Source organism: Hemicordylus capensis, chromosome 3, assembly GCF_027244095.1.
Source record: "Hemicordylus capensis ecotype Gifberg chromosome 3, rHemCap1.1.pri, whole genome shotgun sequence".
Lineage (NCBI taxonomy): Eukaryota > Metazoa > Chordata > Lepidosauria > Squamata > Cordylidae > Hemicordylus > Hemicordylus capensis.
The window spans coordinates 257,397,012-257,423,198 of record NC_069659.1 but is presented as its reverse complement, the minus strand read 5'-3'; the positions used below and the strand labels follow the sequence as shown (position 1 = coordinate 257,423,198).

The window sequence follows — 26,187 nt, the reverse complement described above, 5'->3', positions numbered from 1 at the left end:
CTTGCTAATGCCCCGAGTATACTGTGCAAAATATTGGTCACAGTTAAGAAATCTGAGTGTATAATGAAAGCTGATGCTTAACCACTTCAGAGTGTGTGGGCACTTTGCACAATCAGAAGGGGTTGGTGGGCTGGCCCAGGGAGAGTCCTTATCCCCCTGGGAGAGCTGATGGGCTCTGCAATACAGCCCCCACTCCCAGATCAGTGCTGTGGTGGCAAGCTTGGAGGCGTGAAGGACTCCAGCTTGAGAGAACCTTCCCAAGTGCACAGTGTGGCCAGGAGGTGGAAACCCCATGATGTCAGCAGCCTGGCCAAGCTGGTGTTCATAGAGAGGACTGTGCAGAGTGGCATATTGACAGATCACAGCCTTTCCAGTTGCATCACTATCTCAATAATAATAACTAGCTGGGCCGGGCGCAGATTATCGGCCCTGCCGGCTCACCCACCCTCTGCTTTTTCCTCCCCTCCCCCCGTCGGCAAGCCCGGATTTCTGGCCAGCCAGCTGCTTCTCCCCTGCCTGCTTCTCCCCCCACCACTTTCTGGTGGGCAGGCCAGCTTCCTCTTCATCGCCCGCGTCTCACCCCCACCCCTGCGCTTTTTGGCTAGTGAGCTGGTTGGAAAGCCGGTGCACCACCTCCACCTGCCCACTCCTGGTAGCAGCCATGAACTCCCGCCAGCCAGTCTGGGTCGGCCTGCTGTCACCTTCTCCTCCTGGAGACCGGGCCAGCCCGCCAAAACCTCCTTCTCCCGCTGGCTGGGTCAGGCCATCCAACCTCCGCCTCTTCCCCCCTCCCCACAGCGGTAAAGCCAGTTCGCCGCAGCCTCCGGCTGGCGCAGTCCACCAGCCAGCATCCCTATTTTCTCCCCTGTCCCAGTTGCTAATCCAATCTGGCAGTTGCTCATGAACTGTCATGAGAGCTGCCACACATGGGACTAGTGATGGATACGTCTAACAGAAATAAAATAACATAACATAACATGGTAGCCAGCTGCTGGGACCCACAAGTGGTGCAGAAAGCAGACATATGATCCTCTAACCCAGGGATTCCTAACATTGGGTCCCCAGGTATGTATGTATTTATTGTTAAATTTATATACCGCCTTTCATTAAAAAGGCCACTGGGCCTGGGGATTATGGGAGCTGAAGTCTGGGGGCCCAACGTTGAGAATCAACCAACATCTGGGGGCCCAACGTTGAGAATCCCTGTTCTAACCCAGCTACCAAGGCCCCTTATCTGCACTAACCTGGGTTAAGACTGAGAGTTAGAAGCTGGGTTACCTGGTTTTAGATACCCTGGGCTTTTTTTTTTTGGCCTTTGTTCACACAAAGTGGAACAAAGTTGAACACTAATCTGGGTTAGTTACAGACACATGCATGCTGACCTGGGTGATCCTGTGTGAAGGCATGGTCTGCGTGGAGAGAGAGTGGGGTGGGAGGGATATGATCCACAGTCTCTATTGCGGAGATCAATCTCCAGCAAACAAAGGAAACCTCATAGCCAAGTGACTGTGCAACAGCTGCTCATACTGTCACTTTCGCAGATAGACTGATATTGCACTGGTGGCCAACCTTTTTGGGAAATGATTGATTGGGTAAACTCTGATCAGTAGTGCTGATAGCAAACGGTGTCACAATACTGACCTAAGATAAAGCAAACTTTGTGATACTCATGTTTACTGTGGTAGTTGCACTTCATTTGCATTTTCATTTGTTTGAATCTCCATTCAACCATGAAACTCACTGAGTGACTCTGGGCCAGTCATGTATCTCTCAGCCTAATTTACCTCACAGGGTTGTTGTGAGGATAAAAATAACCATGTACATTACTCTGAGCTCTTTGGAGGAAAAGCGGGATATAAAAGTAAATAAATAAATAGATAAATAAATATATTTAATGCAGCTGTACAGGCAATTTAGTACCAACCTTTTGGGTATGCTGGATTGACTAGAACTGAATATAGGTGTAGCAGAGTGTCCAAGTTTAAACAAGGCACTAGTCCAGAAGTTTATTGGGAGATATGGAGGCCTTTCCTTATTAGGTATGGTTCATCTTGTCTTAAGTAGAATCCTCAGACATAGATCTTTTTCTAACACATGTTTGTGGGGAATGTAATATTTTGTGACAGCTTAAATTAAAGACACTACAAAAAGTATTTGAGGAAGTTCATGAGAGTTTGGATTAGGCTGTTAGACCCAAGATGTGTACTCTGCAAACTATTCTCAGACCCAATATGTGTACTCTACAAACTATCCTTTCTTCCACAGTGGTGTGGAAGAAAGTTCAGAGAAGTTATATGTGTAGTTCCCAGGGACTGGTGGAGCAAGAACTCTGCTAAGATTAAATTTCTATTTCTCCATGTGCTAGAAAGCCAAATAGATACCAGAAATAGCAAACAGCAACAAAATGGCTGTATGTAGGTCATAATCTGCTAAGATAATGTAAGATATGCTTACATTAGTTTCATATATTTTGATTTATAGCCACTTCAAAATGGTTCTTATAGCAGCATTTTTCATGTGGCCCATTATACATGTATAACCCAATATGAAGATTGAGGGTTTTCTCCAAATGGTTTTGGTTCTGGATATCTGAAGCACTGCCTACTCCCAAGGGTTTCTGCCTGCCCCTAAAGTGCTGACATTGAAAGAGGCTAAATTGACATGTACATGGGACAGGGCCTTCTCTATTGTTGCCCCCAGGCCCTGGAATACTCTCCCAGTGAATGTATGCTCTGAATCTGTGGCTGTTTTTTTTTTTTTTTTAAACCAACTAAAAACCTTTTTATTTGTCCAGGCTTTGACCCCTTTGGGGTTGCTGGGGTCTCTCAGCTTACTGGCTTCTGTGTTCTCATGCCCCTCCCCACTCTGTTTTTTGTTGTGTTATTTTTTTACTGTTTAACCAATTTTAAGGTTTTAAATGTGATTTTTATGGAGTTCTTGTGTATTTCAACAACAAATATTTATATACCATTTTCAACAAAAGGTTCCAAAGTGGTTTACATAGAGAAATAAATAAGATGGATCCCTGTCCCCAAAGAGCTCACAATCTAAAAAGAAACATTATAAACCAGCAACAGTCACTGGAGGTACTGTGCTGGGGATGAATAGGGCCAGTTACTCTCCCCCCTAATACATAAAGAGAATCACCACTTTAAAAAAGTGCCTCTTTGCCCAGTTAACAGGGGTATTTTAACAGTTATAACTTTTCTTGTATTTTAACGGTTTAGCCTTGGGATGTGTCATGAAAGGCGGTATAAAAATTGAACAATAAATAAAATACTACCACAAACTTTAAAAAGAATAAAACGTGTGATGCATAGAAAAGCTTCACTGATCTGTGTGGCAGGACTTCCCATCTTTGCAGATGTGAGAGGTCTGCTGAAACACAGTGCTGATGGAGGTGTGCCTGCCCTTGCCGTATTTCCTTGTTTCCCAGAATATGGAAAGTTCACCTCTGTGCCCAGGTGGAACTTACAAGAGCTGCCATGCAATGTGTAGATATGTCAAACCATTATGTGTCCCAGCTGAAGAGGGTCTTTGATGATACAGTACAGATTATCTAGGCCCTTTTCAATCTGGCTTCTGTCCTGGATATGGGACAGTAACTGCCTTGGTCGCTCTAGTGGATGACTTATGCTGGGAACTAAGGGGGAGTGTGTCCCTGTTGGTTCTGCTGGACCTCTCAGCAGCATTCGATACCATCAACCATGGTATCCTTCTGGACCGACTCTTGAGTATGGGAATCAGAGATACTGCTTTGGAGTGGCTCTGGCCCTTTCTTGGGTAAAGGGTCCAGAAGGTGGTGCTGGGGGACTATTACTCAGCTCTGTGGCCATTGGTCTGTGGGGTTCCCCATGTTGTTTAACATCTACATGAAACTGCTGGGAGAGGTCATCTGGGGACTTGGACTCAGTTGTCAGCAATATGCAGATGACACTCAACTCTATCTCTCCTTGTTACTGTTGTAAATCTGTTAGCTCAGCTAACCCAACAGGATTTACAACCCCCTTCAGCACTCCCCCTTTGAGATAACAGAAAGCAGCAGCAAAACTGCAAGAAGGAAAAGAAACGAAAAGGCTCAAAAAGAAAATAGTAAACGAATTAAGTCCCCTGAACTGAACTAGGTACCTCCCTCTAACAATAACTGAGTAATAAGTGAAAAGAAAACACAAAGCAAGGAATGAAATGAGTGAAAGACACCAGAACAAGGAATTAACGGAACAAAGCAGGAAAGCATAAACAAGGCAAACTGGAACTCGGAAAAGTCTGGAATTTAAATAGCACACTGTATGCTGCCAGCAAAAGCATCTGAGCAAGTGAGAGATTGCTAAATATATATGGCTCAAGAGAACCAGCAGCCAATCAGGCTTCCCTGAGTCAGCACTTGTGATCTCCTGCACCTGCGTGACTGCCACTGAGCTTGCCTCTTGAGACGCCTTCTCAAGACAGGTGAAATCCCAGGCTCCTCCCCATCAGAAATCATGTCTGGCAGCTGTTGCAAATCCTCAGCTCCAGAGTCTGGTCTCCTTGCCAAATTCTGTTGCTGTACTTCTGAGCCTTCACTAGCAGGCGAATCCTCCTGCTCTGACTCTTCTGAGTCAGAAGTCTGAGCCATGACAGTTACCTGATCCTAGAGAGACAGTGGATGTCCTGAATTGGGGGCTGGAGGCTGTGATGGGTTGGATGTGGGCTAATAAACTGACTGAATCTGGACTAGATGGAGGTAATGTTGGTCAGTAGGAGTGCCAATCGGGATGAGGAGATTTTACCAGTTCTGGATGGGGTTGCACTCCCTTTGAAGGAGCAAGTACACAGCTTGGGGGTATTGCTGGACCCGACTCTGCTTTTGGAAGCTCAGGTGGAGGTGGTGGCTGGGGATGCCTTTGCACGGCTTTGGCTAGTGCGCCAACTGCATCCCTTTCTCGAGAAGGCAGATGTGGCCACAGTTACCCATGCCTTAGTCATGTCACGGCTGGATTACTGTAACACACTCTATGTGGGGCTGCCCTTGAAGAATAGTCAGAAACTGCAGCTAGTGAAAAATGCGGCAGCTAGGAGTTTATCTGGAGCTGCCCACTGGGATCACATCACACCCATTGTGAAAGAGCTGCATTGGATACCAGCTTGTTTCCAGGTCCAGTTCAAAGTGCTGGTTTTGACCTTTTAAAGCCCTTAATGGTTTGGGCCCAGGATATCTGAGGGACCGCTTGCTCCCAAGGGTTGTTGCTGCCCGCTTGATGATGTCATCTGAGGGGGCTCTGCTCCAGATGCGGACAATGAGGGAGGATTGGCTGTCATGCACATGGGGCAGGGCTTTCTCTGCAGCTGCCCCCAGACTCTGGAATGATCTCCCAGTGGTGATTCACTCTTTGGTCTCCATCACAGTTTTTAGAAAGCATATGAAATCTTGGCTTTTTACCGAAGCTTCTGTATGATTGTCTCTACTGCTGCTTCTTTGTATTTTGTATGGTTATTTTATGATTGTATTTTAAATCTTTTTAGTCAGATCTATGTCTCTATATTTTAGCTAAATATTTTAATTGTGTGATTTTTATAGTCTTGTTTTAATTTTTGTGTGGAATTGTTTTAATGAAAGGCATCATACAAATTTAATAATAAACAATAAACAAACACTTATAAAACAGGTTGCACTGAATCTCCACTGCAAAATGACTGAAATGTTTACCTTTTTGGAGAAAAAAGGCTGTGAAATGCAACCTTACTGTTTGTGGCATTGCTGATTGTTGGCATGTTTATGTTTGTTAAACCATTCTGTTAAAGTTTGCTTTGGCTGTTTTAACTGTTTCCCACCTCAGAGCCTAGGCTAAATGGGCCTGACACTGTACAGTTACTTATTAGCAAGGATAATAAAGACGACATAGTAAAGCTTAGTATATAACATAAGGCTGAGAAAGAAATTAATTTTAAAAGTTTTTAGCAATACTCCAGAGAATAATTCAAGAAGAGTTTGACATTTCTTGATAGCCTAAATAGCATTCCCTCCATTTTTAACATTAGCCTTTTGTTGGACTGATAACACACCAGAATGGAGAGCAGCATATTTTCCTACAGTGCTGTTTTTGTTTTATAAATGAATACAGCTGTGTTATTTCATGTGGAGGAAGTATTCATGATGAGTTCACAGAGCTTTCTCAGACAGTGGGGTGTGGGGAGAGGGGAACAGATTCTTATTTTCTACTGCTGTCATCCGAATAGGGCTACTGGCATTTGAAACTTAGCTGATCTCCACAGGACCTTGTACACTGAGGGAGGGTTGGATTTTTCATTTCTAATGTCATTGTGTTATGAAAGGATACTATAATGGTTCCAAATCTATTCCTGCAAGCAGAAAGGTCTTTTGCAGCAAGGGAAAGAAGGAAAAATCACCTTCCCCTATGCCTTTGCACTCGCTCAGCCTTGTAAGAGGCCTTGGCTGCAGGGGGACTGAAGGTTCCCTGCGAATGTGCAGCCCTTCTTCCACTCAACTACTGTTAATAAAACTGGATATGTCCTCAGTCAAGCTATGGATACCTGAGATAATGGGCCTTCCCAAGTGTTCAGGTTTTCATATTTTTAGAAGTCGAAAGCATCTACCAGTACTTGGGTAATCTAAATATTTGCTCAGGATGCTTATCTTAGAAGTAGATGGCAATGTTTTAGAGATTTTTATCCAGTTCTTTCAGATTTTCCTTAGTCAGGTGCTCATCTAGTTCCTTGTAGAATTTAGGATTGTTGAATTGTGTTTATGCCACTTTAATAGTAGTCAGTTGTGTCCATTACAATTATGGCTCCTGCTTTGTCCACTGGTTCATTTGGCTTGTCTGTTGTAGGAGTTGGCTTCTGCAGGTGTAGCCTTGTTTCAAGTGCCTTTGTGACAGTTGTGGGGTAGGCAGGAATATGGGTTGCTTCAATTTTTCCTCAAACCTATTACCCCAGGCTTTCTAAGGGAAAAAGCCCCACATTTACCTTTTTGCACCTAATCCTTTGCTGCCATCTATCTTACCTGGGATAGAACCTCTAAACCCTACAAAGCCTTTATCATGAGTTTAGTATAGACGGGCAGAGACACAGATGAACAGACTAACAAAAAACAAAAACCCAACTTTATACAAAAATAAAATTGTTAAGTGGTGTAGAAGTAAGTACCTCACTTGTATATTACTGTTGCATGGAAATTTCAAACAAAGGTTCAGATACAGATTATCTGTATGGAACTTTTCTCTAACCAGTACTTGAGCTGTTCTTTCCTACCTCTGCACTTCTTACATCAAAAAGATAATCCCAACCAATTTCTTATTCTGCCCTCACTCCACTCTGGCTTTGACTGGAAGAGCTTGGGTTCAAATTTTGGTATTGCACATTAGTTCTTAATTTCATTTTCATATTGAATATTTTAGGACACTCTTTGACAATTAGCCATTTGGTCACCACCATACAATAATCTTTTGGAGACTTAAAACCTTAATTTGCATTTTTGTGGCTATTATTTCTACCAGAAATATTACCTTATCTCTAGTTTTAGGTGACAGCTATTAGCCAAAACTGTCCAACATAACTTACCACCTCTGCACTTCTCTCTTATAAACAACAACCCTATAAACACCAAACCAAAGTGAATTCTTCACAGTAGTTTTTTATTTTTTAAATACACCATATAGTTTTCTCCCATTTTGCCTTCCAGTACCTACAGATGCCAGGGATGACTCCAAGGGGTAGCAGATGCTCTCTGCCCAAATACTTGCTGCTCACCCTTTGTTCTCCCATTCACCATACTGGAACTTGACAGTAACATGTTAGACAATACAGTCATATTATGGGCCTCTTTGAATATTTTTAAAAAGAACTCAGTTGTTTAAAGAAGCTTCATTCAATCACTCCTCTACCCCAGAACAAGCAACAGAAGCCAGTGCAGCAAGCTAGGGTAGTTAGGAGACTCCTGCAGCCTCCCAGGAGCCAGGCCATTGCTAATCTCTAAGTCTTGTTCCTGGCCAGGAACAATGCTATGTGTGCAGAGGAGGTGCAGGGCAGGTTTCAGCTGGCCTGGTACTGATCATTCTCCACCCCTGTCTTTCCTATCACATGGTCTAGAAAGGAACAGAAAACTAGCCTGGAAGGTTTGGCCTAATCCAAAAAGACAGTATTTTCCAAGAGAAAGCTGACCCATTTTCTTATTAAGTTTGAAACTGTCAATCAAGCTTCATTAATAAGGTAAATATACTAACAACATTAATTACCTTACTTCTATAAGTATTTAATATACAGCAAAATTATTGCTCCCCTAATGTTCTTTGCCACCCCTTTGCTCAACTAGTTGTTCTAGAGCAGTGGTTCTTAACATGGGGTTCACCAGAAGTTGCTGAACTACAAATCCCAGCATCCCCAGCCACATGGCTGGGGATGCTGGGAGTTTTAGTTCAGCACCGTCAGCCACATTAAGAACCACTGTTCTATAGTCACCCCTGGCAGATGCACTGACAAAGTGACCATGAGCTAATCCACGTTCTAAACACGTTACCTTTCAATGTATTTCCTGGACGATCAGCTTTCCTCCAAGTATAAGTAGGGGGCCTACTTACAGTGAGACTAACTAAAATTTCCAAACAGTCTTCAGAATTGTCCACTCTGCTGCCGTAGGCACCCAAAGGAACCTGGCAATAACCTAAAGACTAGCTGCAAGGTTATAGAGCTACCAGATATGCTAGATTGCAAGTGAATAAGTCCACTGGACTATATCGGAACATAAAAAGGAATAGGCATTCTCTCTTCTCTTACTCCAAGTGCTAAAGGTTCAAGAGAGCAAGGGCCAATTCAGTGCTTAGAGGCGTTTAAACTTTATTAGTGAGCTAATAACTCCAGGCTGCTAATTTGCTCTTTTTCTTGTATACAGTCAGTGACTATTACTCCTGAAGCCTGTGTTCCCCTTATTAGGTAAAGTTATAGTGAGCAATAAGCAGCCACAGAGTTTGGGCAGATTGAATTTATCTACTCCAAATCTGGCCTGTTTGGACTCCATCCCTAATGCTGATTAATTTGTTTGTTTGTTTGATTTCTATACCGCCATTCCAAAAATGTCTCAGGGCAGTTAAACCAAGGACTGAAGACTTGCTACAAAAAGTTCTTCAAAATTATTGTTGCAGTATTTGTGTGTGGTGGATAAGAAAGCACAAAAGAAGATCAAAGTAATTGAAGAATCATTGCAGCCCTAATTGGTTGGATTAATTGATAAGCATATTGGTCAACTAAAGTGTTCCCCATTAATCTTTTTTCTAATACAGTATTAAAATCATATTTAGATTTTTAAATATCTCATTTAATATTTTAATTATTTTTAATACAAGTACTATACTTATAAAATTGCAGATGGCAAGCACCATAATAAGAAGTATTCCCTCCTGTGTGTAAGGAATGTGGAATGCCAATGCCCCTATTTTTAGATAATGCCTGCTGTGACATATGCATGCATCTTATAAACCTGCTTTTCTATTTTTTCTTTAGAACCCTTTTTGTCATATGCAGATTGATTGATCATTTAGATCTCATAATCAGCTTATTTTTTGATCAGGTGACAGCCCTAGTTCAAAGTATAACATATGGAAAACTGATCCTCATCCACAAATAGCTCCCAGCCTAGCTAAATACTGGCGTGCCACCTTATTTCCTCCCCCACAGACCCGGGGGCAGCCTAGCTTTGCTCCATTGACCTTCCATGAAGCCTCCCAGTCCCAGATACAGCTTCTCACCCTGTAACTCAGATTTTGCAGGTACAACTTGCATCCTAGAGGATGGGTGGATTCTGTTCCTCCAATGTGTCAGCCCTCCCTGCAGAAATGTTGTACTGGTTCAACACTTCACCATCCCTTCAATCCATGATGCAGGCTATATTAGTGTTAGCTTTGTGGTGAGCCTTGCCAAATGCCACCAGAGAACCACCCCTTGCTGAATACTCCTAAAGATCATCACCATCCAACAGAATTGAAACCCCTGGGAAGAATTCCAGTATTTCAGCAAAATTGCAGGCTGTGGAGCTTATTGAGTATATATGCCATATTGCTGGGGCTAAAGGCACCAAGGTGGCCCCTTCTACTATCTTTGGCAGTTGAAGCAGTTCTAGTCCACCTAGTGAACCAGTTCCCCAAATCTGCCAAACTAAAATGGGACAGGACATCCACAATTTGATTATCCACTTCTCGGGCGATAAATAAAAACAAAGATTGCCTTCTAAACCTGCCAAAATAAACTTCCCCTGGGGCACTTAGATGATGAGAGCTCACTATATGCACAACTGCTAGGTTATATGCTCACTATATGCACATCATGCCAAAATAACACCAGTGAATTCCTAATATTTTCCACTACCACTAAAGGGAAAACCTATTCTCCAAAAGTAATATCCCTGACTTCGCCCTCAGCCACCCACTCACTCGGTCAAGGCATCATGCAATACTTCCCTTTCCAAAAAAGGGCCAAAACCCTGCCCTTCTTCAGAATCTGAAGAATTCACCTGGAAATATGACAACAGGCGCCCTGCTTGCTGCCAACACACAGGCTCATGTCAAAACTGGCAAAGTCCCCAAACAAGACCCAATCACAGGCCTACACTCCAGCCGGTCCATCAGCTACCAACAAAGCTCTCTTCATTCCTAGTTTAAGCCTCTCATCCACACAGCTTGCAAGCTGAGCTGCAGAGTATATAGGCAAGCTTTGGACATCTCATCGCACCCCAGCTTTTGCAAAAAGCTGGCCCAATGTGGTTAGCTCACTTAAAAGTAAACACCCCAGCTAGGCTACTCTCCTAGATTCATTCTGCATAAGACTCAGTTTCTGCAATATGCAGTCGAAGAATTCCATATATTTTAATGCTTTGTCATGCTCTCTCTCCCAGAGCTTCTGACACTGGATAATTGGTGTACACTTCTTTCATCCTGCATCCATTCCTCTGAAGCTAGTTCTACTTTCTTAAAGCATTAAACCTTGTGAACAGCTGCTTCTGAGAATATGTGTTCTGGATCTGACCAAACTTCCAACTATGCTACATTCTGTTTTCAATATCAGCCTGCTTTGCTTCGGGGAAGCATCTCCTGCTGAACTGTTGCCTCAGATGCGTATAGTCTGCTGGGAAGAGATTCTTAGTTGAAACCACACTTTCTCAGCCTCAGTTTCTCCTTTCTCCATCTGCAAAATGGATATATAAATTATCTACGGAGGTGTAGTATGCAACCTTTTATATAGTAAAAAGCTAATTAGAAAGGATGATGATGTGGATTTTAAAAGGCACCATTTCCTGTGCCAAAAATAGTTCTATTTCTTGCTAAAAGCATTCCACACAGAAGCAGCTCTTCACAATTCCTTCTGTTTTTCCCATGGTGATCAAATGATCGTAATACTGAAATATGGCAATACTTATTTTTATAGCTTATTAGTTAATTACTCTGCATTTAATTGCTATAGTAGACATTTTAAGTGGTTGAAATCCTGAGTTGAAAATCTTTTTCACTTAAATAATCTGAATGATCTCAATTTCCAACTTTTAATTTTCTTTACTGAGCTACCTAGACATTTAAAGTCCTATTTTGTGTGTGTGGTGGGGATAGGAGGAATAAGTCAAGCATTAGTCAAGAAAACTGAAAATAGTCATATAAGATTTTGCATTTGTTTGAGAACTTAGGTTAGGTAGTAAAATCATCAATTCATTTTAACTGGATGCTGTGGAGGGGGTTTCTCTCCTGCAGTATATTTATCTGCAGTGACATTCACACTGTCTTTGTGTTTTCAAAAAGCATTGCCATCTGCATGGAATTCAGAGTGTACCATTACAGCACAGATGCCAGAAAAATGACAGCATCTACTCTGGTCACAAGCAATGCCAGATGTGTTTATCATTGCAGTTCAAACTGTTGCTACTTAGGCAGTTTCCAAAGGAATCAGACTTAGTTGCAACCCAGTACATGCTTGCTTAAGAGTAACTCAGTGGGGTTACTTATATATATATATAATTTATTTATTATTATTAATCAAATTTGTACACCGCCCCAAACTTTAGTCTCTGGGCAGTTAACAATAGCATAAAACAAGTTAAAATATATACAAAAACATAAAACAATTTAACAATTTAAAAATCACCTACAAATTAAAACCTTAAAATTTTAAAAAAACTGAAAAAGCTTGAGTGAAGAGGTGGGTTTTCAAATGCTTTTTAAAAATCATCAGAGATGGGGAAGATCATATCTCTGTAGGGAGTGCATTCCACAGTCTTGGGGCAGCAACCCAGAAAGCCCGTCCCCGTGTGGCCACCAGCCAAGCTGGCTGCAACTGGAGACGGATCTCTCTGGACGACCTCAATGGGCGGTCCATACTTATGCTCAGATTTTGAAGACAACAATCTCCAGTCAACACCATCTGGAATCTGTCTGAGAGGTAGGAGTGGAACCACTGTAAAACAGTGCCTCCTACCCCCAACACTCAGACGTTCCAGAAGGATACTATGGTCGATAGTATCGAAAGCCGCAGAGAGATCAAAAAGGACCAACGGAGTCATACTTCCTCTGTCCATTTCCAATTGGAGATCATCCATCAGGCTGACCAAGGCAGTTTCCACCCCATAGGCCTTGCGAAAGCCAGTTTGAAATGGGTCTAGATAATCAGTTTCCTCCAAGACTGCCTGGAGCTGAGAGGCCACCACCCTCTCAGTTACCTTGTCCAGCCATGGGAAGTTGGAAACAGGCCTATAATTGCTCAACTCTGATCTAATGCAGACTTCTTAAGAAGAGGTCTAATAACTGCCTCCTTAAGACGAGGAGGCACCCTGCCCTCCATCAGAGAAGAATTTATGATTTCTACCAGGCCTCCTACAACAACCGCCCTGCTAGATAGAACAAGCCATGTTGGACAAGGGTCAAGAGAACAAGTGGTAGGCCTCACAATTCCGAGCAGCTTGTCCACATCCTCAGGAGTCACAAACTGAAACTGATCCAGTCGAACCACATAAGAGGAGTTGTCGGACAACTCCAGTTCAGAAATAGAATTAGAATTAGAAATAGAAATAGAATTAATTGAAGCTACCTTGCTGCTTCAGCCCCCGTAGATCTTCTGTATACCAAGGGGCCAGTTTTGAAGCGGGTTGGAGAGGACGCTTAGGAACAATCATGTCTACTTCCCTGGTGAGCATGTTATTCCAATTTTCCACTAGGGCATCAACAGGATCACCTGCAAAGCCAACATTAAATCCCTCCAAGGCTTCTTGGAATCCTATTGGATCCAATAACCTCTTCGGGTGGACCATTCTAATAGGCCCCTCACCCTTGCAGAGATGGAAAGTGGTTGTAAGCTTAACCTTAACCAGATGGTGGTCCATCCATGACAATGGGGAAATCTCAGGAGTCCCCACCCACGGAACACCACCCTGATCAGAGTATAAGATCGAATCAAGCCTGTGACCTGCAGTGTGCGTCGGTCCGGAGACCACTTGGGATAGGCCCATAGTTGTCATGGCCCTATGAACTCCTGAGCCGCCCCGGACAAATATAGTATCATGTATAGTATCCGACAAGTGTGTCTTTGATGTACAGATGTTACAAATGAAATAAAAATGACTGAACACTTGCTGTAAGTAATCTGATCACCTATATCTGTGTAAGTTCAGTCTCTTTGCTACCATAGTAGACCATATTTCAGAAAGAAGCCTGCTTGCAGGGATGACCCAAGGTATTTGAGTGCCTGAGGTGAAGCACAAAATGTTGCATCACCCTAGAACTCTTCATCAGGGCTAGCCTTGCCCCTGGGTTGAAAGCCTGCTGCTTCTTCCCTTCTCCCTCTCCTCTCTCTCCAAGTTATGTTCTGCTCACTTGCTTGTCAGCACTGCTGCCACCATTGCTCCTGCAGCAGAGACTGACTCAAGTGCAGTGCTGGCAGTAGCTAGAACAGCTGTCTCAGCATCACACTTGCCGTCTCCATTTCGTCTTCTGGAAGCAGCTACCTCAGGACACTTCGTGAAATGCTGATTCTTGCCAGGATGCACCTACCAAAAAACTTGGAGTTATATAATAGGGGTGGAGGCCTCATCTGAGTGGCAGATGAGGAGACTCTTTAAAAATTTGGATTCAGTTATAGATTAGGAAAATGCATGGAGGACAGGTTCACTTTTGATTCAAGTTTGCTTTTCTCTTATTAGATTTTAAGGCAGCCAACAATAGAAAGGAAACTGGACTCTTCCTTAATATTTGCACCCATGTCATTTGTAGATTTGCCCCTTAAAGTTGTGGTTCACATTGTCTCTTTTCCAGTCTTGGGGTGATAGTGTATGAACTGTTAGATTTCTGAAAGCTGATGTGTCAGGATTTAAATATATACAAGGAAGGTAATACTCATGGCTAATTTAGAACGCGCTCAGAGTGGTGTACATGGTTATTTTTATCCTCACAACAACCCTGTGAGATAGGTTAGATGGAGAGATATATGACTGGCCGAGAGTCAACCAGTGAGTTTCATTGTTGAATGGGGATTTGAACTTGAGTCTTCCCAGTCTTAGTCCACTACTCTTACCACTACACTATGGCTGGCCCTCCATAAATCCATAAAAAATTATGGATTCATCATTTTCTTTTGGCATTCTGCATATGTCTGACATATAAACATTTTTAATGGAAAATGTTATGCTATTGAACCATGGGTTAATTTGATTTTCCTAAAGCAAAAAGTCACTTAATGCCTCAAATATTTTGTTTGTTCATTGTGACTGGAAATGATCCAGCTCTTCATGCATGACTCATACTTGTAAATTTCATTCCCCCCCACCTGCCGAAAGTTGTGATATTCATGGGTGTTCATTTTGACTGACAGAATGGTATACCTGAGAATTATATGACTTTCTTTATGTGATAGAAACAGTGCAGGTAGCCATGTTGGTCCATTAGAAAAAGTCCAAAAACCGCAGGCTAGTAATTCCTTGTATTAAAACCAGCATTTATTAAGATGAACCAGAATGACACAAAGTTTTGTCATTTTGCCTTGGTCCTAATAAAAGTATTACCAGACTGTGACAATTGACAGGAATTATTGCTTTAAGTAGCAGTAGGAAATAAGTCACAGTAATTATGTTTACAAACAACAGTTTGGGTTGCATTCTGTGTTACCCTCGGTATAGTACGAGAGAGAGGAATGCAGGTGACGATATCATATGCCTGCTCTGCTCCATCTGAACTGTCCCCCTATCCACAGGGCTAGATTACACCAGTGACCCTGTGAAAAAGAATTGTATTGACTAGGATTTCTGTCTTGCAATTTTATTCTAACATGAACCCAGATTTCCTAAAAATATCTTCCATAGGATTCAGATAACGTAAAGGGATGTCGCACAATTTCTTAGCTCCGTCTGCTGGCCATTTTCTGACAATCAGTGCTAAGTCTACATCGGAAGCTGTCATATACCGAGTCAGATCACTGGTCCATACAGCTCAGTATTGTTTACACAGACTAGCAGTGGCTTCTCCAAGGTTGCAGGCAGGAATCTCTCCACCCTGTCTTTCCAATATTATGTTAAGGGTATAAGGCAGTGGCATTGGGAAGGCATAGGTGGCTTGTGTTTGGGCCACCCACCCCTTCTCGCCCTGCCCTGCCGGGGTGGGGGCATGGTAGCAGCCATTTGAGTGGTTGGCATGGCAGCAGATTGCCATGTCTACTGCTTAGCTGGTTGTTACGCATGTGTGGTGACCAGTGACTAGCTGAGTAATGGGGAAGGGCAGCCTGTCCTGGGCTGCTCCCACATGGAGACTGCTGTCACACACGTGGCGGGAAGAAAAGGGGTGCAGTGTGAGCAGTGAGAAGAGGCACGGGGGAGGGCAGGTGCCATATGCCTGTCCCCGCAAAGTTCTTCTGTGTGCACAATTACAGCTCCACCCCTGGTATAGGGGTTTTCAGTAGATTTGTCACTGATTGTCAGCAAATGGCCAGCAGATGGTGGTAGGAAATTGTGTGAGTTCAGTTTACATCATCTCAAGCCAGCAAGAGATCTTTTGTGTAAATCTGTGTTCATGTAAGAATAAATGTCATCTGGAAAGCAACTTCATCTGGCTGCGAACCACCTTGTAACATTCTACTTTGTGAAAACACCTGGAAAGCATTCAGTTAACTGTGCTATGCTCCCTTAATTTATAGCTGTCATCCCATACTTACACTCACAGCAGATAATTGCTGGTATGTTCCTGATCCATTTCCCCCTTTGCTTCAAGTGGATAAGTATTAATATTGGTAAACAGGTTTGCTTTTCACAAAACCTGAAATGCTAATGTACATTTTAACAGACCAAATGAAACATAATGATTGATGGTAGTAGGAGTGTGTTTATAATGCTGCTTTGTTTACTTGCTCTTACTAAAATGGATAAACATGAATATTACTACTTTTTATGGATTAACATGAAATGTATAGTGCATTTCATTTTATGCATGTTTTCGAAAAAGTAACTCCCACTGTGTTAAATGGGGTTTACTCCCACGTGATTGGGCATAAGATTGCAACCTGTGTTATATTTTCTTCAAATGCCAGTACCAGGTTCATGGAGGCCTCAGCTAAGTTTCTTTCTGGGTCCCCCTTAGTAGCTGCAAGATGAAACTGGAGCAGCTGTGCTGCTTTTTTTTTTTAAATATAATTCAGGATGCAGCAATCTATGGCATGCATGCCACAAGTGGCACCTGAAATAATGTTGAGTGGCACCCATACTGCTAGTCCAGTTAACAGCACTCTGGTCCAGGGATGGTTCTGAGAGGCTGCATGCTGGATATGGCTGCCCCCTAATTTCCAGCATGCAGCCTCTCAAAACCAGCCCTGCTGCTGACGCAGAGGGTCAGAGAGAATTGCTGCATCCATTAAGTGAACTAAGATTCCTACAATCCACCATACTGTCCAGGGTCCTAAGGACCTTAAAGGAAAAAAATGTTCCATTTAAAACAGAAGCTGCTGTAAAAGGCAAACGGCCAGGTGACTGGTTCAAGTCTCCAGAAGAGAACATTGTGCTGCTGTCCTCAGGTCCAGATATTGGGGGGTGGGGAGTAGAGGGCAAGGAAAGGCAAGAGAATGGAGGAGGGTGGAGTTCCAACAGGCATGTTGGAACTCATGATTGAATTACAAAATGGCAGAAGGCAACTTAGGTGGAGCTCTGACTGTCAGAGCTCCCTGCTGTCATTGTGGAATTTATTCTGTTAGTGTCTGACATAGGGCACATCAGACGTATCTGACTGCACAGCCCTAGTAATTCCACAATACTAGCATGTGTGCCCTTGAATTGTAACCAGGATTTACAACCTTTAAAATGATAGTGAGCTGATGAAAAAGCTTATGGTAAGAATGTGGGGTTAAAATACACTCATTTTAATAAATGTTGCAAAATTGATTATTTAAACAATTCCATACATGGGCTGATATCCTAAGTTGCTCAGGATGTTCCAGTGGAATTAATAATACAGTTGTGCCCTCATGTTGGTGTTGACTCCTGACGACCACAGAGCCATCTTTGGTAGAATACAGGAGGGGTCCCGTGCAGTATGAGATGATGCCTTTCAGCAATCTCCCTATGTTGCTGCTGCTTGATATAGGTGTTTCCCATAGTCTGAGAAACACACCAGCGGGGATTTGAACCAGCAACCTCTTGCTCCCTAAGCAAGTTACTTCCCCACTGTGCCATTAGGTGGCTAATAATACAGTAGCACTATTTAATTTCAATGGAATTTTTGTTGAGTAATTTAGGATTTCAGTCAAAATCTATAGAAGCAACCAGTTCAAATAATGTTTTTCTATAACCTGAGTGCCTATCTTATTCATATATTGTGATTTATCTCTTTAGTCTCATCTTTTGTTTGTTTTCTAACAAAAACATTCTGAGGGCTGATTTAATTAGTACAGATTTGCCTGTGGAAGCTATTGAAGAGTGTTATCGCAGTGGCATTTCAAGTGGCATGTGCCATATTTAAAATGTGTACCCTGTGTGTGTCAGCACAAGTGCATATGACATTCCAAGCCAGCAGTTGCCTGTGTTGGGGCAATCGGTTTGTTTTTTAAATGTTGTGTCTGTCAAGCGGACTTTCTGATGGCACCTGGGTGAGCACGATGGTTTTTAAATATGCCTTGAGTAAACTGATTATGACAGTTACTGTATTTGTAGAAAACTGAAAAAGATTTATGTGCAGGATTTCAGTCTTATTTAAGATCTAAATTTGGATAGGGAATTAGTTATGTGCATAAGACATTCTATAGACACTTGATCACTATGTTAAATGTTATCACTTTGTCTATATTGCTACTTACCATGCCATAATGGTTCAGTGCACATACCCTCTCCAGGAAACATCTGTTAAGAATTAGGAAGTTCAGTAATACCTTCCTTCATTCATTCTCTCTCTCTCTCTCTCTCTCTCTCTCTCTCTCTCTCTCTCTCTCTCTCTCTGTATGAATGAGAGAAAGATATTTTTCTAGTTCTTTGATGTGAAGCTTCAGAAGTTCAGGATTATTCTCTGAGAGTGAAAACTTTGTGGATGGGAATGCAAGCCTTGAGCGTTAACAGAAGTATCTCTGCTCAATTTAGATACACAGCTATATATTTTATGGGGGGAAAGTATATAGATATGTTCATGTGTTAGATTTCAATCAGCTGTAATTGTATGATTGTACATAAACGGTTCAGGCCTGCATAATTGCCTGCAAAATTGCCTCTGTAATTGTTTACATTGGCAGTTTGCACCTCCAAATTGAAGGTCAGAGGCTGAGGGATTTGGTGAAGGGAGGGGGGTGTTGGGAATTAGGAGAACATGGTAGGTAATGAGGGCAGCTGTGTTATAGTGCAAGGGAAAAACTAATTAGTTTTATTGAATTCACTTGGTTACTGGAACTATATTTGCAGCTTGTTAATCTTCATAATGCAGAATGACTATTAAATGAGTTCTCGTTCTATGGCTTTTGATGTGCAGCATAATCAACTGAAATGATTCAGTCAGATACTGTGCAGAGCAGCATCCTCCAAGATGGATAAATTTTCCCTAGGACAAAATAAGTAGATGGCTACAGATTATGAAACAACTATGTTAGTGTTCTGGATTCATATCTTTGTCTCTGCAGTGCTTTCTGACCCAATTTCTTGTTCTATTTTCTACTGGGTGAAAGAAAAATTAGTGCACACAGCTTTGTTTAAAAAGTTTTTTGAACTTGCTTCTTGAACAGGTTCTAGTCAATCATACTGGAAGGAAGAGTAATGTCATATAAGTACTGTTTTAAAGGGAAAGATGATTTTTTAAAATAGATTACAGTTTCTCAAATTAAAACTGATTTAAATTAATTGAACTGTTTAATATTTAAATTGATGTAAGATGGTGAGCAGGAAACTTTTTTTAAATTGAGAATGTTCAAAGACTGATATTTCTACTATCAGATGTTACTTGGAAGTGTAAAGGTAAAGTGTGCTGTTGAGTCGGTTTCAACACCTGGTGACCACAGAGCCCTGTGGTTGTCTTTGGTAGAATACAGGAGGGGTTTACCATTGCCATCTCCCGCGCAGTATGAGATGATGCCTTTCAGCATCTCCCTATATCGCTGCTGCCTGATATAGGTGTTTTCCATAGTCTGGGAAACATGCCAGCAGGGATTGAACTGGCAACCTCTGGCTTGCTAGTCAGGTCATTTCTCTGCTGCTCCATTAGATGACTTCACTTGGGAGTGTAGATAGGGTAAAGTAGTTTTGGATGATGCAGATTATCTAGGCCCATTTCAAACTGGCTTTTGTGTGGGCTATGGGGTTGAAACTGCCTTGGTTGACCTGATGAATGACCTCCAACTGGCTATCGGCAGAGAGAGTGTGACTCTTCTGATCCTTTTGGATCATGATATCCTTCTGGACCGCCTGAGGGAGATGGGATTGAGTGGTACTCTTTTACAGTGGGTCGACGCCTACCTCTCTGGTAGATTCCAGATGTGGTTGCTTGGAGACTGTTATTCTGCAAAATGAGAACTGAAGTGTGGAGTTGCACAAGGCTCGATACTGTCACCAATGCTATTTAACATCTACATGAAACCGCTGGGAGAGATCATCAGGAGGTTTGGTGCAGTGTGTTATCAATATGCTGAGGACACCCAGATCTATTTCTCCATGTCAACCTCATCAGGAAATCTTCCCTAAATGCCTGCCTGAAGGTGGTAATGGGCTGGATGAGGGATAACAAACTGAAGTTGAATCCGAATAAAATGGAGGTACTAACTGGGTGGATGGGGTTGCGGGTCCGGACCTGAGAGGTGGTTTAGATCTGCCTGTTCTGGATGGGGTTACACTCCTCCTAAGATATCAGGTACGTAGTTTGGGAGCGGTTCTGGACTCAAAGCTCCCCCCCTCCTGCTTTCTCAGGTTGAGGCAGTGGCCAAGAGTGCTTTTTATCAGCTTCAGCTGATACGTCAGCTACATCCATTTTGAGAGGTAAATGACCTTAAAACAGTGGTACATATTCTGGTATCCTCCAGACTTGACTACTGTAATGCGCTCTATGTGGGGCTGCTTTTGTACATAGTCAGGACATTACCATTGGTACAGAATGCGGCAACCAGATTGGTCATAGGAACATAGGAAGCTGCCGTATACTGAGTCAGACCATTGGTTTATCTAGCTCAGTATTGTCTACACAGATTGGCGGTGGCTTCTCCAAGGTTGCAGGCAGGAATCTTTCTCAGTCCTATCAGAGAAGCCAGGGAGGGAACTTGAAAACTTCTGCTCTTTCCAGAGCGGCTCCATCCCAAGGGGAATATCTTACAGTGCTCAGATGTAGTCTCCCATTCAAATGCAACCAGGGCAGACCCTGCTTAGCGAGTGGGTCTCTGGGACAACACAAAGGGACCATTTAACACCAGTTTTGAAAGAATTGCACTGGCTGCCGAAATGTTTCTGGGTGAAATACAAAGTGCTGGTTATTACCTATAAAGCCCTTAATAGCTTGGTTCCATGCTATTTCCCCTGTACTGGAGCTCATCAGTGTGGGATCAATCACTGAGCATGCTCAAGACAGGCCGGAAATTATCTAATGGCGTTCTCTCTCGCTAGAGGGCACCATCCCCAGTCCGGCCCTCTCTGCTCGAGGCTTCACATGCTGAGAGTTGGGCTTTGCTAGAATTTTTTTTTTGCTGCTAAAATCTTCTCCTTTCCTACTTTTTTTGCCTTTAGTGTGCAAGGGTGGGAAGGAGCTAGCCTTTAGGCTATTCTTTTTGCTTTTTAAAGGACAGAAACTGTTTTTTCTTTCTTCAATTTGGCTCATTGGAAATTTTTTACTTTTGGTTTTAACGTTTGTTTTTTCGGTACGGCTTTGCTGGGCGCCTTCCCTCCATTATGAGTGTGCCCATGTCCAGGAACTTTTAGGGGGCTCCCTTTCTGAGGGGTCTATTGCCCCCAAGATGGCTAGAGAGGCAATGCAGCCCATTCCCACTACGCCGACAGCTCTCAATGAGGCAGCAGTCTTTCCTGCTCCTGCGGAGGCGCCCATACCAATCCTCCTCTCGTTGCGGCAGAAGGTGGCAAAGAGAAGCCAACACAGTAAGGAGGGGAACCAAGAGTAAGCTTTAAAAAGCGAAGAAGCTGTCCGAATCTGTGCGGCTCAGTGAGAGGCTGCTCATTCAGGCAGTGTGCAAACGGTTTAGAACTCGCACCAAAGAACAGAGAGTGAAGAAGGGGAAGGATGACCAGCACCCGGTGGGTGACTCTCTGGTATCTGTGAGCAGTTCCCCAGTGGTTGTGGTTGAGGGGGAACCAGCTGGCCTGTGCAGTCCCCCAGCCCTCCACCCCAGCTGACCAATGGGGAGTGGAGCACCTAAAGAGTCTGCGGGCTCGCTGGATCAAGGAGATGCTGGTTGGGATAGTGCTGCACAGGCTACTTAGGCTTGGGGACCTTCAGGTAACGTCTCTCCCCAGATGGGGTCAACCCCCACCGCTTCCCACCTGATGTGGCTGTAAGGCTGAAGGAAATCTTTACCAGGGAGTGCCTGCCCCTTGTCTGTCAATCACAGGTGCAGGCTCCTCCAGCGTCTCTGCAGCCTTCCGGGCCTCCCCCTGAGGCTTCTGGCTGCCCTAATAGGCCTCTGCGCCCTAATAGATGCCTCTCCTCATCCTCCCCAGATTACAGTCCGAGGAGGGAGGTGATACCATTGTTGGAGGGTGGACATTTTGCCCCCAAGTCACCTAGGCTCAGACACAAAATGCAGCTGCCTATGGCCTCATCTGAGTCTGATTCTGGGCAGAGGCCTTTCAAATGTCCTCAGAAACCCAGGGGACCACCCCACCCAGGGGCTTCGGAGGTCCCAGTGTTGCCGCCCAGTAGACCTGTTCCTAGCATTCCTGCTCAATCCTTTCCTAACCCTTTGTTCCCTGCCCCTCCCATTCCTCTCACACATCCTGTTTCTGATTCAGATCCTGGGTTACATATACTGTTGCACAAGGACTCAGAGAGGAGGGAGAGCTCTCAGAGGAGGAAACCACTCCCATTGCACCCATTTCTGCATGCCTCTTTACATTTTTTGATTTTGATGTCCTCTTATCCAAAGCTTTGCGGGCTATTAATGATGTTTCCCCAGCGGATGTGGCATCTCCTTCAGAATTAGATCAGAATATTTTCCCCTCTTCCTCGGGCCCCTCGGCTTCTGTGCCTTTTCCATCTCTGTTTAAACAGGTTATGCTGTCCGAATGGCAAAATCCTGCATCTTGTAGACCCATTGGTTCCTACCCAAGGAAACACTATACCTTCTCTCCCAAGGTAACCTCTTTGCTAGCCACACCTAGGGTGGACCCACCCGTGGTTCAGATGGTATCAGGGACTCTTGTGAATATTGAGAGTCAGGAACAACTGAGGTCTACAGAGGACAAAAAGTATGATCTTTTATTTAAAAAGGCCCATAAAGCCTCTTCCACAGTAATTAGGGCAGCCACAGCTAATTCAATTTTTGCCAGGGCCGCCATTTTGTGGGCTAAGCAGTTGGCATCGTTAGTGCCCCCTGGAAACTCCAAGTTGTGACAGGGAATTAATAAAATGGCTAAGGCTTCTGCCTTCATGCCAAACTCCCGCCTCAACTGTGTCCAGCAGGCTTCAAGAGCCCTGGCCTCTGTGATTGTATTGCGTAGATTGCTGTGGCTTAAGGGATGGCAGGTTGATTCAAAATCTAAGATGGCATTAACGGCCTCCCCTTACTCAGCTACTAACCTTTTTGGCCCTCCTTTAGATCAGTTCTGGTGGAAACTAAGGATAAAAAAAAGCTATGCCCACCACCAGAAGGGATTATTGTAGAGGTTTTCGCAACCCAGGTAGCTCCTTTCATAACCAAAGGCAATTTCACAACCCAGCTTATTTTTGTGCATAGACATAGGAACATAGGAAGCTGCCATATACTGAGTCAGACCATTGGTCTATCAAGCTCAGTATTGTCTTAACAGACTGGCAGTGACCTCTCCAAGGTTTCAGGCAGGAATCTCTCTCAGCCCTATCTTGAAGAAGTCAGAGCGGGAACTTGGAACCTTCTGCTCTTCCCAGAGCAGTTCCATCCCCTGAGGGGAATATCTTACAGTGCTTACACTTCTAGCCTCCCATTCATATGCAACCAGAGCAGAGCCTGCTTAGCTAAAGGGACAAGTCATGCTTGCGGTAGCAGCTCTCTTCTCCAGGACATCAGACAAGCAAACTTTAGAGGTGCTCGGAGATACCAGTGGAGGCCACGGGGCAGAGGCTTGTCCAGACCACAAGGCAATAGAGCCCCTAACACGGCCCCCCTCTATAATAAATGACAATGACTATCTGCCCATAGGGGGCAAACATGTGCAACTCACTCTGCAGTGTCTAAGAGATCATGGCTTTGTCATAAACCTGGACAAGAGTCAGCTCCTTACAAAAGCTTCAGAACTTGTGAGCGGTGTTGCACACCATTCCAGCGACAGTGACTCTGCCTTCAGAAAGGAGGACCAAGAATAATGTCCACCATCTCGCTTCTACTTCATGCTATGTCAGCAGACCTGATGCTGCTAGCCAAGGTTATGGGACTAATGATTGCCACCATGGAATGTACCCACTGGGCCAGATGGCAGTCCCGGCCCCTTCAATGGTTGCTCCTTCCATACCAGGACACTGTTACGATGGTGTCTCACGTTCCTGTGCCCATCTTGAACCGGGTCAAGCATTCTTTCCATTGGTGGCTTTCCCCGATGTTGGAGGTGGGTTAGCCATTCATGGAACCACAAAGGATACTGATCATGACGGATACCAGCCTCATGGGCTGGGGGGGCAGTCTGCAAGGGTCGTCCAGCTCAGGGCCTCTGGTCTGCATCAGAAAGGAAGTGGAACATCCACTTCTGAGCTCAGAGCAGCCAGACTAGCCCATCTACTTTTTTAAGGCTTGGATTCAGGACAAGCATGTCCTCTTCTGGACGGACAATACTACCACCAAAGCCCACATCAGTCACTGGTGGGGGGGCACTCATTCCAAGGGCCTGATGATGGAATCCAACCTCTTCTTTGCCTGGGCCGAAAGGCATCTCCTATCCATAACCGCAGAACACCTAAGCGGAGTGGACAACAGACAGGCGGATTGGCTAAGCCATCAATTGGTCGATCCCTCAGAGTGGAAGTTACATCCTCAGGGTTTTTTGTCAGATATCCAAGCGTCTGGGCACTCCTCTGTTAGACCTTTTTGAATCTCACCTCAGCACCCAAGGTTCGTCTCCAGATTCCTGGATCAGCAAGCGGAAGCCACAGACACTTTCACATCTCCTTGGCCTCAGTGGTTGCTCTATGGGTTTCCCCTGATGCTGATTCTTCCCATAGTTATCAGAAAAGTGCGCCTAGAGAGGGCAGAGATCATTCTCATTGCCCCCCACTGGCCGAGGTGGGCCTGGTTCGTGGATCTAGTCAACATGTCAGTCTCCCTGCCTTGGCGTCTTCCACTTCGTCCGGACCTCCTGTCACAAGGGCCCATACTTCATCTGGAGCCCAGCTGGCTCCAACTTTGTGCTTGGAGGTTGAGCATCACAAATTGAGCAATAAAGGATATTTGCACTAGATGCTGGATACCATTCTAGCTTCTTGCCGCCTGACCACTCAACGCATCTTGTCAAGCCACCTGGGCATCATTCTCCAGATGGACTCGCAGGAAGAGCATCAACCCCATTTATGTGGGGGTTCCCAAAGTCCTGGCCTTTCTCCAGTCCAGCCTGGAGTTGCATTTGAAACCAGCCACCTTGAGGAGACAAGTCTCCGCCTTGGCATCGGTACTGAATATTTCGGATCCTGGAATGCAATCCTTGAATCTACATATATCTTGCTTTTTCTGAGGAACTTCCAGTTTGGCTCCGCCACCAGTCCCGTGTTTTCCTTCGTGGATTCTTAGCAAGGTGCTGAATACCCTCACCTTACTGTCCTTCGAACCCTTAAGCTCCATTCCTCTGAGGATTCTATCATATAAGACTCTTTTCCTGGTGGCCATCAGGTTGGCATGCAGGGTGTTGGAGCTGGAGGCACTCTTGGTCCGTAAGGAACTGTGCAGCTGGACAAAGCTATTCTGCGTTTAGACCCAACCTTTCTTCCAAAGGTTAATACGGTTTTTCATCACTTCCAGGATATCGTCCTACCCTCATTCTACCCCAACCCTTCGCATCATAAAGAAAAACTCTAGCATAAACTAGATGTCCATCACACATTACGCTTTTATATACATCGCACCAAGGAGACTAGACAGTCAGATGCCCTCTTTGGCGGCCTAGATTAGGGCATGCATTAGGATCACATACAGGTCTCAGAACTGCCTTCCCCTCGCAGGTATTTGTCATGAACCCTGCCGCCTGTTAAGATCTTCTGGAGAGGTCCGGCTACAGTTGCCACCAGCTTGTCTGGTGGCGACTCAGGACTGGGCTTTCTCTGTGGCTGCCCCGGGGCTTTGGAATATGCTCCCTGCTGAAATAAGAGCATCTCCTTCTGTTTGTTTTCAGGAAGACCCTTAAGACTCTTCTGTTCTTGCAAACTTTTAATAAGAATTTAATTTTAATAATTTTAATAATTTGTTTTAATGACTCTTTTATATCAAAGAAACTGACATGGTTATGTGGTCACAAGGAGTCGACACCGACTTGAGGGCACAACTTTACTTTTACTATTTTTATTATGTCTTTTAATCGGTGTTGATTGTTTAATCTTGTAC

At 44.0% G+C, this 26,187-nt stretch overlaps 1 protein-coding gene across 4 annotated transcripts in view; it reads left to right on the top strand.

Moving 5' to 3' along the window:
* PTPRE (protein tyrosine phosphatase receptor type E) overlaps positions 1-26,187 on the top strand; it is a 200,803-nt gene that overhangs the window by 40,641 nt on the left and 133,975 nt on the right. The window contains exon 1 of one of the 4 annotated variants that reach the window (XM_053309246.1): positions 21,843-21,908. The exons of the other annotated variants lie outside the window; for them this stretch is intronic. Coding sequence (XP_053165221.1) covers positions 21,858-21,908 — 51 coding nt within the window. The 5' untranslated portion in view covers positions 21,843-21,857. Of the gene's footprint in view, positions 1-21,842; positions 21,909-26,187 lie in introns of those variants that run through there. 4 annotated transcript variants of the gene reach the window in all.